Source organism: Humulus lupulus, chromosome 2 (assembly GCF_963169125.1).
Source record: "Humulus lupulus chromosome 2, drHumLupu1.1, whole genome shotgun sequence".
Lineage (NCBI taxonomy): Eukaryota > Viridiplantae > Streptophyta > Magnoliopsida > Rosales > Cannabaceae > Humulus > Humulus lupulus.
This window is the reverse complement of record NC_084794.1, coordinates 129,976,490-129,991,060: the sequence shown is the minus strand read 5'-3', so window position 1 is coordinate 129,991,060 and position 14,571 is coordinate 129,976,490. Positions and strand designations below refer to the sequence as shown.

The window sequence follows — 14,571 nt, the reverse complement described above, 5'->3', positions numbered from 1 at the left end:
CTCTTGTTAAAGATGGTGATATGTTTTAAATTAATCTCAATGAGGAGATAATGTTAAACAAAAGCATTAGAAATCAAAGTGTTTAAATAAATCATTGATGGTTTATTTTCTTTGATTTAAGTGTTTAAAATTGATATTCTCAAATTGATTTTGATGAGAAAATCAATGGATGTCAAAATGATGTTTTCAAAAGAATCTCAAAGAGACTCTTAAAAATGCACAAAAGTTGTTTAAGTGATTTTGAGATTATTTAGACAACTAAAAGTGAAATTAGTGATTATTTGCTTGAGAAATTTTCACATGGTATTTATATCTCCATATGAGTTATGGAAAGGAAGAAAACCCAACATAGGGTACTTCAAAGTGTGGGGGTGTCTTGCATATTGGGAGAAAAACGAACCTAATAGAACAAAGTAAGGTTCAAAAGCCATAAAGTGTGCTTTTGTTGGTTATGCCAACAATAGTAAAGCTTATAGGCTATTAGACTTAGAGTCTAATATTGTGATTGAATATAGAGAAGTTGAATTTTTTGAGAATATGTTATGTGACAACAATTCTCAAGCTTCAACATCTCTAAAGGAGAATTTGTTATATGAGAACAATTCTCAAGCTTCTACATCTAAAGTTGATTCTCAAGAGGAGAATTCTCAAAAGAATGTGAAGCAACACTTTGAACTTAGAAGAAGTTAAAGGCTTAAAAATCATAAAAGTCTAGTAGTGGATGAGATAGATTCTCAAAAAATTTCATTCTACATGGTAGAAGGAAATAGAGAGGAAGTCATTCGGAAAATTCCTATTGTACTTCTCATTGAAGATGATCCTAAGACTTATAGAGAAGCTATACAATCGAGAGATAATGCATTTTGGAAAGAAGCCATCAATGATGAGATGGATTCCATTCTTTCCAACAACACTTGGAAATTGGTAGACCTCCCACCAGGGTCTAAGCCAATTGGGTGTAAGTGGGTATTTAGGAGTAAATACTACACCGACGGCACTATTCAAACATTTAAAACTAGATTAGTAACTAAAGGGTTTAGGCAAAAGGAGGGTATCGATATTTCGATACCTATGCGCCTGTTGTAAGAACAATTTCTATAAGAATTTTGTTCGCTTTAGCTTCTATACATAACTTGTATGTTCATCAAATGGATGTCAAAATGACATTCCTTAATGGTGACCTCAATGAGGAGGTCTATATGGAACAACCCGAAGGGTTTGTCCTACCAAATATGAACATAAAGTATGTAGACTTGTAAAAGCCTTATATGGATTGAAACAAGCTCCTAAACAATGGCATGAGAAATTTGATCAAGCCATCATGTCTAATGGGTTCAGACATAACAATGGAGACAAGTGTTTGTATTCCAAAACTTGTAAAGGATATGTGATCACTGTTTGCTTATATGTGGATGGCATGCTTATTCTAAGTGATAGCATGAAAGGGATAGAAGAAACAAAGAGGTTTCTATCATCAACCTTCAAGATGAAAGATCTTGGAGAAGTTGACACCATACTTGGTATCAAAGTAAAGAAACATAGTGGGGGTTTTGTGTTGGGTCAAGCCCACTATGTTGAGAAATTATTGAACAAATTTAACCATCTCAAGGTTAAAGATGCCAATACTCCATTCGATCATAGTGTAAAACTAGAGAAGAATGAAGGAAGAGTGGTGGCTCAATTGGAGTACGCTAGTGCTATAGGGAGTTTAATGTACGTTGCCCAATGTACTAGACCTAATATAGCATTTGCGGTAAGTAAACTTAGTAGGTTTACAAGTAATCCAAGTGTGGATCACTGGAAGGCGATTGGAAGAGTCCTAGGTTATCTCAAGAAAACCAAATAACTAAGCCTTCACTACTCCAAATTTTCTTCAATCTTAGAAAGATATACAGATGCAAGTTGGATATCCAATCTTGGGGACAACATGTCCACAACTGGTTGGGTATTTACACTTGGTGGATGTGCAATTTCTTGGGGTTCCAAGAAACAAACCTGTATATCTCATTCCACTATGGAAGCAGAGTTTATAGCTCTAGCTGCTACCAGCAAAGAGGACGAATGGTTAAGGGATCTGTTGATATAGATACCCCTAATCAAAGAGAATGTATCCACCATATTGATACATTTTGATAGCCAAGTGACGTTGGCTAGAGCATACAATGGAGTTTATAATGGGAAGTCTAGACATATTAGTTTAAGACATAGATATGTAAGAGAATTGATTCAAAGAGGAGTCATCTCAATATCTTATGTGAGAACAAGTGAAAATCTGGCGGATCCTTTCACTAAGCCACTAACGAGGGATTTAGTGGCTACATCATCTCGAGGGATGGGACTTAAACTCCCTAAAGAGATTCATGATTGATGGTAACATATCTTAACACTAGTTATTTAACAAATCAATCAAGTGAATATTAGTTGCACTCAAAACAAGTCATATTTGAGATGTTGAGTACTTGTGAGTTACCAAGTTGAGGATTAAAACCGAAATGTTTTTTTTAATAGAATTCAGTCTTGTGAAGACAAGTATTTTTGGTAACAAAATATTGGAAGAATTCTACCTATATGGACCTAGGGGTGGTGCCGCCTCTCCTGAGAATTGGGAGTATTCTCAAGAACGTCCATGAATGGAAAGTGCACATGACCATTAACGGTGCAAAGCGAGACATAGAAGTCTCAAGTGAACATCGCAAAGGTGTGTGTGTTATCACTGATTTGTTATCATTAAAAGATGGTTCAATGTCTAGTGCAACCAAATTTTCGACAAATTTTGTGATAATTACACTATAGTAAAGTTCAAGTTGAAAAACACTTTGCTATATGCATTAATGCAATGACTCCTATAAGAGAGAGTTCGTATTTAATCAAGTGGGGGATATGTTATATTTTAAAATATAATGATTGATTAAATAAGTGTTACAATAGATAACTATTTAATCTAGTGGGGGAATGTTATATTATTTTATAATATAATGTAATATTATATTATAATATAATGTTTTAGATTAAATAAATGTGACAAAGAGTGTCACATATTATAACATATGATAGAGAGTTACAATATTTAGATATATGAGATATATCCAAATATGTAACATATTTGGTGTTACAAATTTGTAACTTCCAAATATTATCCCTTATTGTGTAAATTTGGTGTTACACAATATTGAGATGAATTTCATAAAGCCATATGTGAAATGACTGTTAGAGATATGATTTTAACCAAAATAATGTGTTTTGGGGGTTATAAAATCATTTAGGAGGGTTTGGAACCGTTTGGAAAAACAGCACATTTTCAAGTGTTGAAATTGGTCAGTGGCCATAGCCACAGAATGTTGGTGGCCGCGGCCTATGGGACAGAGAGTAGTGGCCGTGGCCACTGATATCCCTGGCCGCAGCCACAAGTGTAAATCTGACCAATTTTTCAGTTTTTTCAATCTTTGTTGAACGGCTCAAAAAACCCAAATAACTCCCAAATCTCATTTTTAATTCCATATTAATCCAATTAAACATTGGTAACAGCCATAGGGGTTGATGGAATTTGAAATTCAAATGGTGTCTCTAAACTCTATAAATAGGAGCCTATAACTCACTTGAAAGACACAACATTTCTATCCATTAGAGCACTTGGCTAGAAACACCTTGAGGCTTGATAATTCCAGAAAGCATTTCCAATATATGAGAGAGATCCCTTAGTGCTTGAGTTAGGGGGAAATAAAATTTTGGCAAAGACTTTAAACCTTGTTCAAGTTGGTGATCCCCAACCCTCTTCACTTAGGTTGTGTAAGTTAGAGTTTACTTTTGTTTCTGTTCTTACATTTTATTCTATTGCTTTTCTTCTTATTCTCTTGTTTTATTTACTTAAAACTTTTGTTTAGAGTTGTAATCTTCCTTTCTTTTGTTTCAAACACCTTTACTTTACTTGTAATCTTTTGCTTAGAGTTGTATTTTCACTATTCTCTTATTTTTCTTCTTCTTCCTTCTTCCTTTTTATTTGTTTATTTGTATTTTCAGTTATAGAGTTGTAACTTTATTTAATCAATCATTATTTATTTGTAATATTATTGTATAGAGTTGTATTATCTTACCATTTTCATTGAGGCAAAAACTATTTTTCCTAACAATAATAACCATGCATGTCACATATATGGTGCAGTTTTCTTACCTCTGGTTTGAGCGAGAAATATTAAAAGAACGACCCTTGAGAACGATCGACCTTTTGATTCCTTAGTGGTCACCTAGTCATAACCAAATATAACCTCCATTGATGAAAATCAACAATAAAAAGGTTCTTGACCTAAACCTCACACCCGGAACCCCGAATTGCACCCAAACGGTGAGTAGATTCGATCCCAAGCCTTAGGAATTGAAATCCCGAGCCAAAAACCCTCAAAAGTGCCCAAAATAAGAATATGGAAAAGCAGGGTAGCGCTGCCCCTCTAGATCCCCAGCGCTACAGGCAGAATGGAAAGCCCTTGGCTAGCGCTGTAGAGCCCATACCTTTTCAACCCTGATTTTTCCCTCCTTCGACTCCTCCATTTCCAACCTTCAAAAAAACCTTCCAAACCTCATTCAAACTCCCAAATGAACCCCAAAACCATATACACAAGTCCTAGGCATCATAACCCAAGTAACCCTTGCCAAAAACTCTCATCAATCCTCAATTATCCAACTCAAAAACCAAACTGAAAACCAAAAGAGAATAGAGCAAAAAACCAGAGTTTTAACGGCTAGAAACTTACCTCAAGCTCAGTATAGAACCCTCTTCAATGGTGGAACACAACCCTAAGCCCTCAAGACTCACTTCTCTAGCTTGGTTCCTCAAATGAAGCTCAAAAATCCAAGGAGAAAAGATGGAGAAATTTGGTCGGGAGAAGAAGAGAAGGAAGCTCTGTTTTTGCAATGTTTCTACATCCTTCAATGGTTATATTTATCCTTAGGGTGAAATGACCATATTGCCCCCAAGCTTAAATATAACCCTAAACAGCCTCCAAGGAAAAAATCGTCATTTTCCGCCTATTTCGTTAATCATAATTAATACCCTCCAATTCCCGTTATTCCCAATATTCTCAAATATCAATAAATCATATCCCATTACCCTTTAATTTCTGGTAATGTTCTAATCACCAAATTACCCTGAGACTTACCCCGAGCCCCGAAATCAACCCCGTTATGATCAAACTGCTAACTTGCACTCAAAGATCATCTCATGCCGAATGGCGTGGACAAATCCACATTATAATGTGGCATCATCAATAGTTTACCAACATGCATACAAATATACAATTATGCCCTCAACAAGCCAAATTACCCAAAATGCCCTTATAATAAAATGTGGACCCACATGCATGCATTTATCATCATATAATAATATAATTCACATAACACATGCATATAATCATTTAATGGCATTATAAATCAATTATGACATTCCCGGCCTACCAATCCAATCATTAAACCTCATTAGGGATTTTGGGGCATTACAGTTACCCAATATGCTGAGCTAGTTAGATAATTTGACAACTCAACATGAACCTGGATAGACTAAAAAAGGGAAACAAGCCACTATCATTTGATACGAAAAATCACAAAGGATTTTAACATAATCAATTCATAAAAATCAAACAGAAATATACAGAATTGATTAATAAAAGGTGATATAAAAGACATAATAAAAATTCCACTGTTTAAAGAAATAACCAAATATATTTTATTTCCAGAAAAAATCTTTAAGTAATTAGAAAATTGACTTTGTGAGATTTCCATAAAATGAATTGAGTAATATAAAAAATGCCAAATATAAGTTTGCCAACTTATGGATTTTACATATGTAATTTCCTCTATTTTTTACAACAAATATTAGTTAGCTATGAAATGTTATACTTAAATCTCTAAGTATTTTTTTTTGTTGCAAGTCATATTTTACATTAATTCTGTATTAATTTTAATTAATATTTTATTTTGAAATTTGTTTTATAAAAAAAATTAATTTAAAATTTCTAATATCAAAAAATTATTTAAATTTACTTAAATTAAGTTTTAGAAAATTATACAACTTAAATTGAATTAAAACTTAATTTAATTAATATTAAATAATTTTTTCATGTTTAAACTTTCAAAATATTTTTTATTTTTAAAATAGATTTCAAATAACTTTTCAATATTAGAAATATATGTTTTTAGTTTTTTTATTAATTAATTAAAATCAAGACAAAATTAGTGTAAAATGAGCCTTTTGCAATTAAAAAACTATTTAGTGATTTAAGTGCAACATATTATACTACTTACTGATTTTTATCTAAAAAAAATAAAAATACTTAGTGACTTAAGTGCAATATTTTAGACTATTTACTGATTTTTTATGTAAAAATATTACTTAGTAACTTAAGTGCAACCTTCTAGATTATTTACGTATTTTCACCACAAACTTCCCACAAAATTATTTAGGATATTTGCAACAAAAAAATCTTAATATATAGTTTATGTTTTAGGTGAAAATCTTAAAAACCTTAAATAAATAAGTTATCGTACTTTAAAAAAATTAAATATTTTGAAAAATAAATTAAAATCCTAAAAAAACTAAATATTATAAAATTTAAAAATAAATTAAAAAAACTTAACCTTTTAAATTATTAATGGATAAATCAATAAAATTTACTAAACAAACTCTGCTAAGTAATCTATAGAATTTTTAGTTGATTTAGTGATTAATAATTTAATATATGTTTAAAAAAGTTTACTTTAGGATTTTAATTTATTTCTATTTTTTTAGGAATTTAATTTATTACAATATGTATTATATATAAAATACAACGAATCAAAGGGCCAAAGTAGTGCAGTACAACAGCTTACGTCGCCTCCTCTCCTAAAATATTATATAAAATAAAGAAATATTGCGTTCTCGCGTATCCATGTATTTACCACCGATATTCCAATATAATAATATAAATATAAACCCCTATTTCCAAATTCCATTTTCAATTCTTTCCTTCTCTCTTTATATGCCATTTTTGTCTGTAGAAGTTTTAAGTTAATTGCATCTTTCTACAACTTTCGTCATAGTCGGGCTCTGGTGGTTCTCTTCTCGGAAAAATGGTACTTCTTACCTTTTCGACCTCTATTTATATATATATATATACAAAAATATCTCCAAATATGATTCTGGATTTGAGGTTTGGTTTTTCATTTTGTTTTGTGGATTTTTTTATTATTTAAATGACATAATAATGTGTTTTTGTGCGCTTTAGCAGTTGTGATTTGTTCTCAAAGATGATAAAAAGAAACTTTTGTCATGTTGTGTGTCACATGGGATTCACTTTATGCTCGGTCCCAACTCAATAAACCCAAGCTTTAACATCATTAGCTGTACTACTTCTGTATTATTGTTATTATTATTCAAGGCTTAGCATGATGATGTCCAAATCAACATATTAAATATTTACTTAACAAAGCTAAGCTAATTGTTAAGTAAGTTAAGTGTCACCACACCATTCTTATCCCCCTAAGTGGCGTTTCCTTATGTAAAAAAATTTAGTTGTTAGAGAACTATGGTTTAGTTGGATTCTTAATTGGTGATGTTGGGGTTTTTAGTTTTTAAATTTTAATATGATGCGGCAGGTGCTGGTTTGTTGTTTACTGTTAGAAAAAAAGTTTAATATTCCATTATTTGGTTGTTCTTGCATCACTATGGTGGGGTCTGCCATGTGTATATATATGTATGGTACTTGACTTATAAGAAATAGTTGAAATTTAAATTTGGTTCCAATGAAGTACCTGAAACCTGACAAGATTTGGAGTTCACGAGTGTTGGCGCTAAGAAGTGGAGCAAGTAATTTTTTCACATGTAATTAAGAAAGTCTTATGATGGTATAATGCTACAGCTTGCAAAAAGTTCTCAACTGATATATATATATATATATATATATGTATATATATATAGACACACACATATATACCTTGTATTTTTTTCAGCCAATCCATCCTTATTTTTTAGGACTTTATTGACATATGACTTTGATTGAAGGTTTCTTCTCTTCGGTTTGATTGAAATATATGCAACAAAAACACCCCAGAAGATTTTATTGCAATAGATTTCTTTTTTGATTGATGCAAAATTAATATGAATGTGTATGCTATAAAATTATGTATGTAATTAAGCATGTAAACTTACGCATGTATCTAAGTATGTATTGAAGTTTGATTTATTTCTTTTTGTTTGATAAGAACTGTAACTGTAAGTGGGTTCAGTTTTGTTCATATACATACATTTGTTTTATTGAAAGATGAATGACAATTGTTCATTGTGCTTACATGTTGCCGTATTATCTTTTTGAGCCATACTTTTTCTGTTTTTTCCTTCTGAATTCAAATCCTGATATGTTAGTTGACAACTTTTCAAGTCATCCCAAGAAAAATCTAGCACTATGATTATGGTGGAAGGTTACCGTGTGACAAGTGACTCTGAACCTCAACCTGGACAAAGTGGGTCATTTCGCCAAACAAGCAGTGCTAGTTCTTCAATGAGAAGGAGATCTTTTAGTTTATCAGGTGTGCTCTCCTCACAAATAGATGACACCATTGAATGCGAGAGTGTGTCAGAGGCAGGTGATATTGGTGATAGGGCTCTTCATAACAGCAGGAACAGTAGGAGTGGAAGCCTTCGCTTTTCTTTCGATCATGTATCAGAGAATGGGGTGGTTGTTCCTATTGCAGAAGATACTCTTTCACAATCCCATGTGTTAAATTCTCATGATCCTACAACTGATGGTATGGTGCAAGCTGAAAGCAAAATGCAAGTAAGTTTTTTTTTTTGTTTTTTCCTGTTGTTTATTATCTTTAGAAGGTATTCTTGCAACTTCTTGATTTTAATTTTTTGATAATGATACAGAGAGTTCAGTTTAGGTCTATACAGTCGTTAATGTCGGTACATTACAAGGTCTTTGTGCTGATTTTGTTGTTTATTTTTACTGCAGAATGATAAGAAAGAGGTGCCAAAGCTGCTGGAGTACAGTTCCTGTCTCACTCATTTGGCTGTTTTTGGGATTTTGGGGGTAATATACTTAAGCATCACCTTATTTAAATATCAATTGCTCTCCTTTTCAGTATTTGTACGAGTGTTCTTTATATATCTTTTTCTTCACTCTTTATGTCCGGGAGATAGTATGTTGAATGAAAGAAGGAAATTATTTAAATGAAAACAAATAATGGTACTATATGAGTAACTAGATGTCCGTAAAACCGTCCAAGTTCTTAATACAAAGATCTTTGATTTCCCATAGCTTGATTTTGGCTAATCAAATTAATGGCTTTAGGATGTAATAATGTTTCTGCAGCAACTAATAACTTGTATACCAGTTATTATGAGCTACCTGGATATAGTGAAGATAAAGTAATTCTATCTAGCAGGTTAAGATTATATAAATCAAGTATTTTATGTAGTGCCCTACTAGTTCAGTTAGTAACGAGGTTTTATTCATACATTTGCTCTCTATCTAGTTTCTCACTGGCTCTCTGGTTTCAATACACATTGGCAAGTCTCATTTCCTGCTGAATAGAATGTGCAATAATTTTTCGGCAAATCAACTAATTTTAATATGCCATATGCTCTATATGAATATTCTTTATTTACATTATTTTGCAGTGCTACAAAATTTTTGCAGAGTTTTTTTGTCTCCCAAATATTGCAGGCCTACCTAGGAACACTTTTAAAAATAAATACATTCCCATTAAAGTTCCAATTTGGTTTATCTTTCTCATCAGCATATCTTGCCTGTTACATATGTAGGTTCTAACGAGGTATTTGCTACAAAAACTATTCGGCCCTGGAACTGCTGGAATAACAAGCAACGAAAGTCTTCTTTATCTCGACCTTCCTTCTAATATGGTTTCTTTCTCACTCTCATTCTCTGTCTATCCATCTGTCTGTCTCTGTACTTTCACGACTACATCAATATAGTGTTCTTCTATATTTTCCTTTTTATGAATAAATTGTTCGTCACAATTATTACAAGGAAGTTGTGTTGCATGTGATTTCATGATTATGGAATTTAAATTCAATTTCCAAGAGCTCTTGTAACTACTGAGGTTATGACACTTTTCAAGCGAAAATACTTTGCTTTCTTTCAGGTTGGCTCTTTTTTAATGGGGTGGTTTGGTGTTGTTTTCAAAGGAGATATATCCCACGTGTCTGATTTTTTAGCCATTGGTTTATCAACTGGTTACCTAGGAAGCCTTACAACTTTCAGTGGTTGGAACCAAAAGATGCTTGAACTTAGTGTCGAAGGCCACTGGGTTTCATCAGTGCTCGGTTTCCTAATAGGTAAGAGATGTTGATATTATGAGAATGTTTTTCATTTGGGGTATTTACAATCATGACAAGTGGTGACCTTTTATTTTGTCTATATTAGGCTGAGAACTGCTGCTAGATTGTTCAACTACTTACCAAGCTGATCCTTTTACAGCTATTTGCAGGTTTGTTTCTTGCTGCTTATTCTATTATATTTGGAGTTGAGACAGCCAAGGGTTTTAGGCACCTTCTTCAAAAGAAAATAACAAACCAAAAGAGTAGCATTCATAGCTCTGAGAGCATGTGGAGAGTAGACAGTCGCGAGCGTCACATAGCTGTCATGGTGGTATTCTTTCTGATTCTATGTCTACTGTTGAGTGTGAGTGGTATAATGTTGACAAAGGAGTTTAGAAACGATGGCAGTGAGGCTCAACTCTGGTTAGGTTGCATAGTAGGACCCTTGGGTGTGTGGATCAGGTGGTTCTTAGCTCGACTTAATGGATGTGGATTAGGAAGGGCGGGTTCGCTGAAATGGATTCCGTTTGGTACTCTAAGTGCAAATGTGTCTGCAGCATGTATCATGGCTGCACTCTCTACTATTAGAAATGCGGTATGATTATTATCTTATATTTTATTTTATTTGTAGATTTTGGGAGGAGTTCGAACTTGCAACCTCCTCTTTGCGAGAAGTGTAGACCACAATGCAATATGGCTTTCTGATGTGATTTCATATCTCACTTTATTATTGTTATAAATTTATGTAATGTGTAGTGTACAAATTATGTTAAAGAAGTGTACACTTGGAATGCCTCATCGTTTTCACAATATGTTTGTGTCTGAATTAGGGTAACATCATATATATGAGGAATTCAGCTAAAACTGTTCTTTATTTGGTACAGGTGAACACTAAGACTTGTGATACGATAACTACAGGCATACAACTTGGGTTTTTGGGTTGTTTGAGTACGGTTTCCACCTTCATTGCTGAGTTTAACGCAATGAGAGAAAGTAAGCATCCTTGGAGAGCATATGTATATGCCATGATCACTATATGCGTCTCATTTGGCTTGGGAACTCTTATCTACTCTGTACCAGTGTGGACTAAAGGATCATAAGAGTCTTCTCCATTCTAGGGTTGGATTATTTTTATGTATGAAACTAGAGATCGTATTGAAAAAATTAATTCTACAACCTAATTAATTCACACGTATTATGGCATAACTTACTTTTATTGAAAAGCTCGAATAATTTTATCCTATTCCATTGCTCATCTTCATGTATATTAGTAAAAAGAAAATTAAACTTTATATCATTTTTTCTTCATAATTTATTGTCGGCAAATATTCCACTAATTCATTTTTCTATATTTTTTAATTCAATTTTACTTTCAAAGTATGGATCCTCAAATGCATTTTTGTAAGAAACCTAATGTTAATCATAGAAATTTAATGGACAAAGTTACATCACTTTATGGATTTGGTTTGACATGTTAATGATTACACTTGAGAACAAAGTGCACTAAAGTGTGTAGTCAAACATATAAAACATAAAAACTTGAATCCATTGACTTATTTATTTATTTATCATGAATAGGAATAAGAATCATTGGAAACTTCCTGTGAGAATTATTTGCATTGTTATGATTTTTGTATTGTAACGATTCACATTCAAATGTTTAATAAAACAAAGAATGAGAAAATTTAGTGGGATAAGGGTGAAAAGAATGAAAATACTTCTACCCCTCTTATTTAAGGAATACCATTAAGTGTAATGACTTCTATTTTTATTATTTTATTTTTTATAAATAAAAATTGAAAAGATAATTTTGTCATTTGAAAATATATCTCACAAAATAACTATTATTTTTTTTAATCAAAACGAGTAATTTAATCAATTTAAACATTCCGATTACATTTCCTGATGATGTAAACAACATAAAATGATTTTGATGTTCTTTCCAAACAATTCTTTCCAAACAATTTTAGTAAACAACATAATACAAATAGTGATTCTGATTCTTTTATATCTTATTTCCATTCAATTCTCCATTGATTACAATTTAGTAAACGTACCATAGTGATGTTTTGTTGGAGGTAATGAAATGGAAATGAATCAATTTTCATTCCATTTGTTTGATTGCATTTTATTGGAATGTGTTATACCCAGATTTCGAGCCATGAGAGTTGTGACCTCGAAAGCTGGATTCATAGAGAATGAACTTGTAAAGTCTGGAATATGTTCGAAATCTACACATCAAGCCTGCAAAGCAGAGACGACTTCGAAGATGGTAGCCTCGAAATCCTCATGAGCTCGAGAGGTAGGCCCCGAGGTGCATCTGTTCTCAGGGATGACCTTGGATCAGGGGCTCCGAGCCTGATGCGCGTATGAGCTCGAAGTCATGTGGCCTCGGGAGATGTTATGGCTCGAAAGTCAATAGGAAACCTGGAGAGAATAGGACCTTGGTGATATAGGATAATAACTTTGGATATCCTAATGAATCACCAAGAACAAGACGCGGTCTACATTTATTACTGTAAATCCCCTACAATTAAGGGATATTATTTGATCAGTTATACGCCCCCTGGTCTTCAGGGGACGTTTCCTTTTATAACGGATTACAGGCATTTAATGCCATTTAATTTATTTGCATATAAAGAGTAACTACCCAAAATATGTGGGATAGTATTCTGAAATCTTCTCTATAAATAGAGAGGTCATGCACCATTGTAAATGATCGAATTTTTGTGTTCTTGAGAGAAAACTTTGAAGAATTCACCCTTGGAGAATTTTCAGAGATCATCTTGAGTTTAATAACAAAGACTCGTGGACTAGGCAGATTTAACTGCTGAACCACGTAAAAAATCGTGTGCATTATCATATGTTTATCGGCCATTACTGATTATTGTTTACGTGCTCTTCTTTCACTGTTGACGAAAAACGACGTCAACAGAATGTCATTCCAATGGAATGAATTTTCTACAATTTTGGTGGAATGATTTATTCCATTTGAAAATGGGAGGAAATACCATTCCAATGCAAAGTTAAAAAAAAAAATTATCAATTTTTTTATTCATATTAATTTTTATTCTATTCTATTCCCCTTTCTTTTCTCATTCATGTTCCTATTATTCTATTTTCACTCCCTCCAACCAAATGTCACTTTAATATATGTATTCGCTTAAATAAGGAATAGGAATTGCAGTGTGTTAAGTTACTAAATACCCCTCTTGGTAAGTAGTTTTCTAAAAAAAAATGGTAAATCAATATAGAATTTAATAGTGTAAAATGAAAAAAAATCTCACACTGTTTATCCATTCAAACCATGTTTTTAGCTAAAACCTCAATGATAATGATTACCACATAGTAGTTATCATACTTGGGACAACACAACATGATTTATAAATGTAATTAGATTCGCACAACATGATTAACATAGGGAAATTTGAGAAATGGTGTATTAAATGAGGTCCTATAACAAAAACTTTCTAGCCTATGTGAACATAACCCTTTTATACTTGTATTCCCATTATTTCCTAAAATGCCCCTAACATATGAAAGACCCTCACCCAAGTTCCCCCTCTCTCTTTCATGTCCAAGCTCACCCTCACCCAAGTTCCCCCTTCTTCTAATTCCATGATCTAAATAAAAAAAACAAGGCAGCCACCAAGATTGAATCGATCCGGTCGAGCTTTTGAGGTTGTGTTTTGGGGAAGATTGAATCCTATCAAGGCAAAACAACACTTTGGGTTTCAGATCTAGAGGCAAAAAAATTATGGATAAGTATATTTTCTGTAACTGTAGTGATTAAACTTGTTTATTTATATTTCTTTAACCATTTCGAACAGATCTGTGCCTGCATTTTGGATTTTGTTTTCTGGGTTCTTTGTCTGCCTCGATAAGTTTCGATGAAACTCGACATGCCTCGATGGTCCTTGATGTACCTTGACATGCCTCGATGTAGGTTAGGAATGGACCCCCTCAATTAGCCTCGATTGTCCTCGATGGACCTCGATAGGGACTCGAAGTGTCCTATAGATGACCACCTAGATTAACTTAGATGGTCCTCGATGGACCTCGACATGTAGACAAAATTTCCCATACTTGGCCACCTGGATTAGCCTCGATTGTCCCCGATGGACCTCAATAGGGACCCGAAGTATCCTGTAGATAACCACCTCGATTAACCTCAATGGTCCTCAATGTACCTCGACATGCCTCGATCTAGGTTAGGAGTTGACCCCCTCGATTAGCCTCGATTGGCCTCGATGAATCTTGATAGGGAC

General features: G+C 33.1%; 1 protein-coding gene across 3 annotated transcripts; it reads left to right on the top strand.

The window, feature by feature from the left end:
* Positions 1 to 6,846: 6,846 nt before the first annotated feature.
* On the top strand, positions 6,847 to 11,595 carry LOC133818499 (fluoride export protein 1). Of its 3 annotated transcripts, none has more exons than XM_062251399.1 (7): positions 6,847 to 7,098; positions 8,403 to 8,798; positions 8,976 to 9,053; positions 9,788 to 9,886; positions 10,129 to 10,321; positions 10,474 to 10,898; positions 11,188 to 11,595. In XM_062251399.1, exons 1-7 carry the CDS (start codon positions 7,096 to 7,098, stop codon positions 11,401 to 11,403), a joined length of 1,410 nt encoding a protein of 469 aa, XP_062107383.1. In that variant the 5' UTR covers positions 6,847 to 7,095; the 3' UTR covers positions 11,404 to 11,595. The 3 variants fall into 3 exon arrangements, with proteins under 3 accessions (XP_062107383.1, XP_062107385.1, XP_062107382.1); XM_062251401.1 differs by having other exon boundaries at positions 8,387 to 8,798; XM_062251398.1 differs by lacking the exon at positions 6,847 to 7,098 and adding an exon at positions 7,165 to 7,869.
* Positions 11,596 to 14,571: the final 2,976 nt, after the last annotated feature.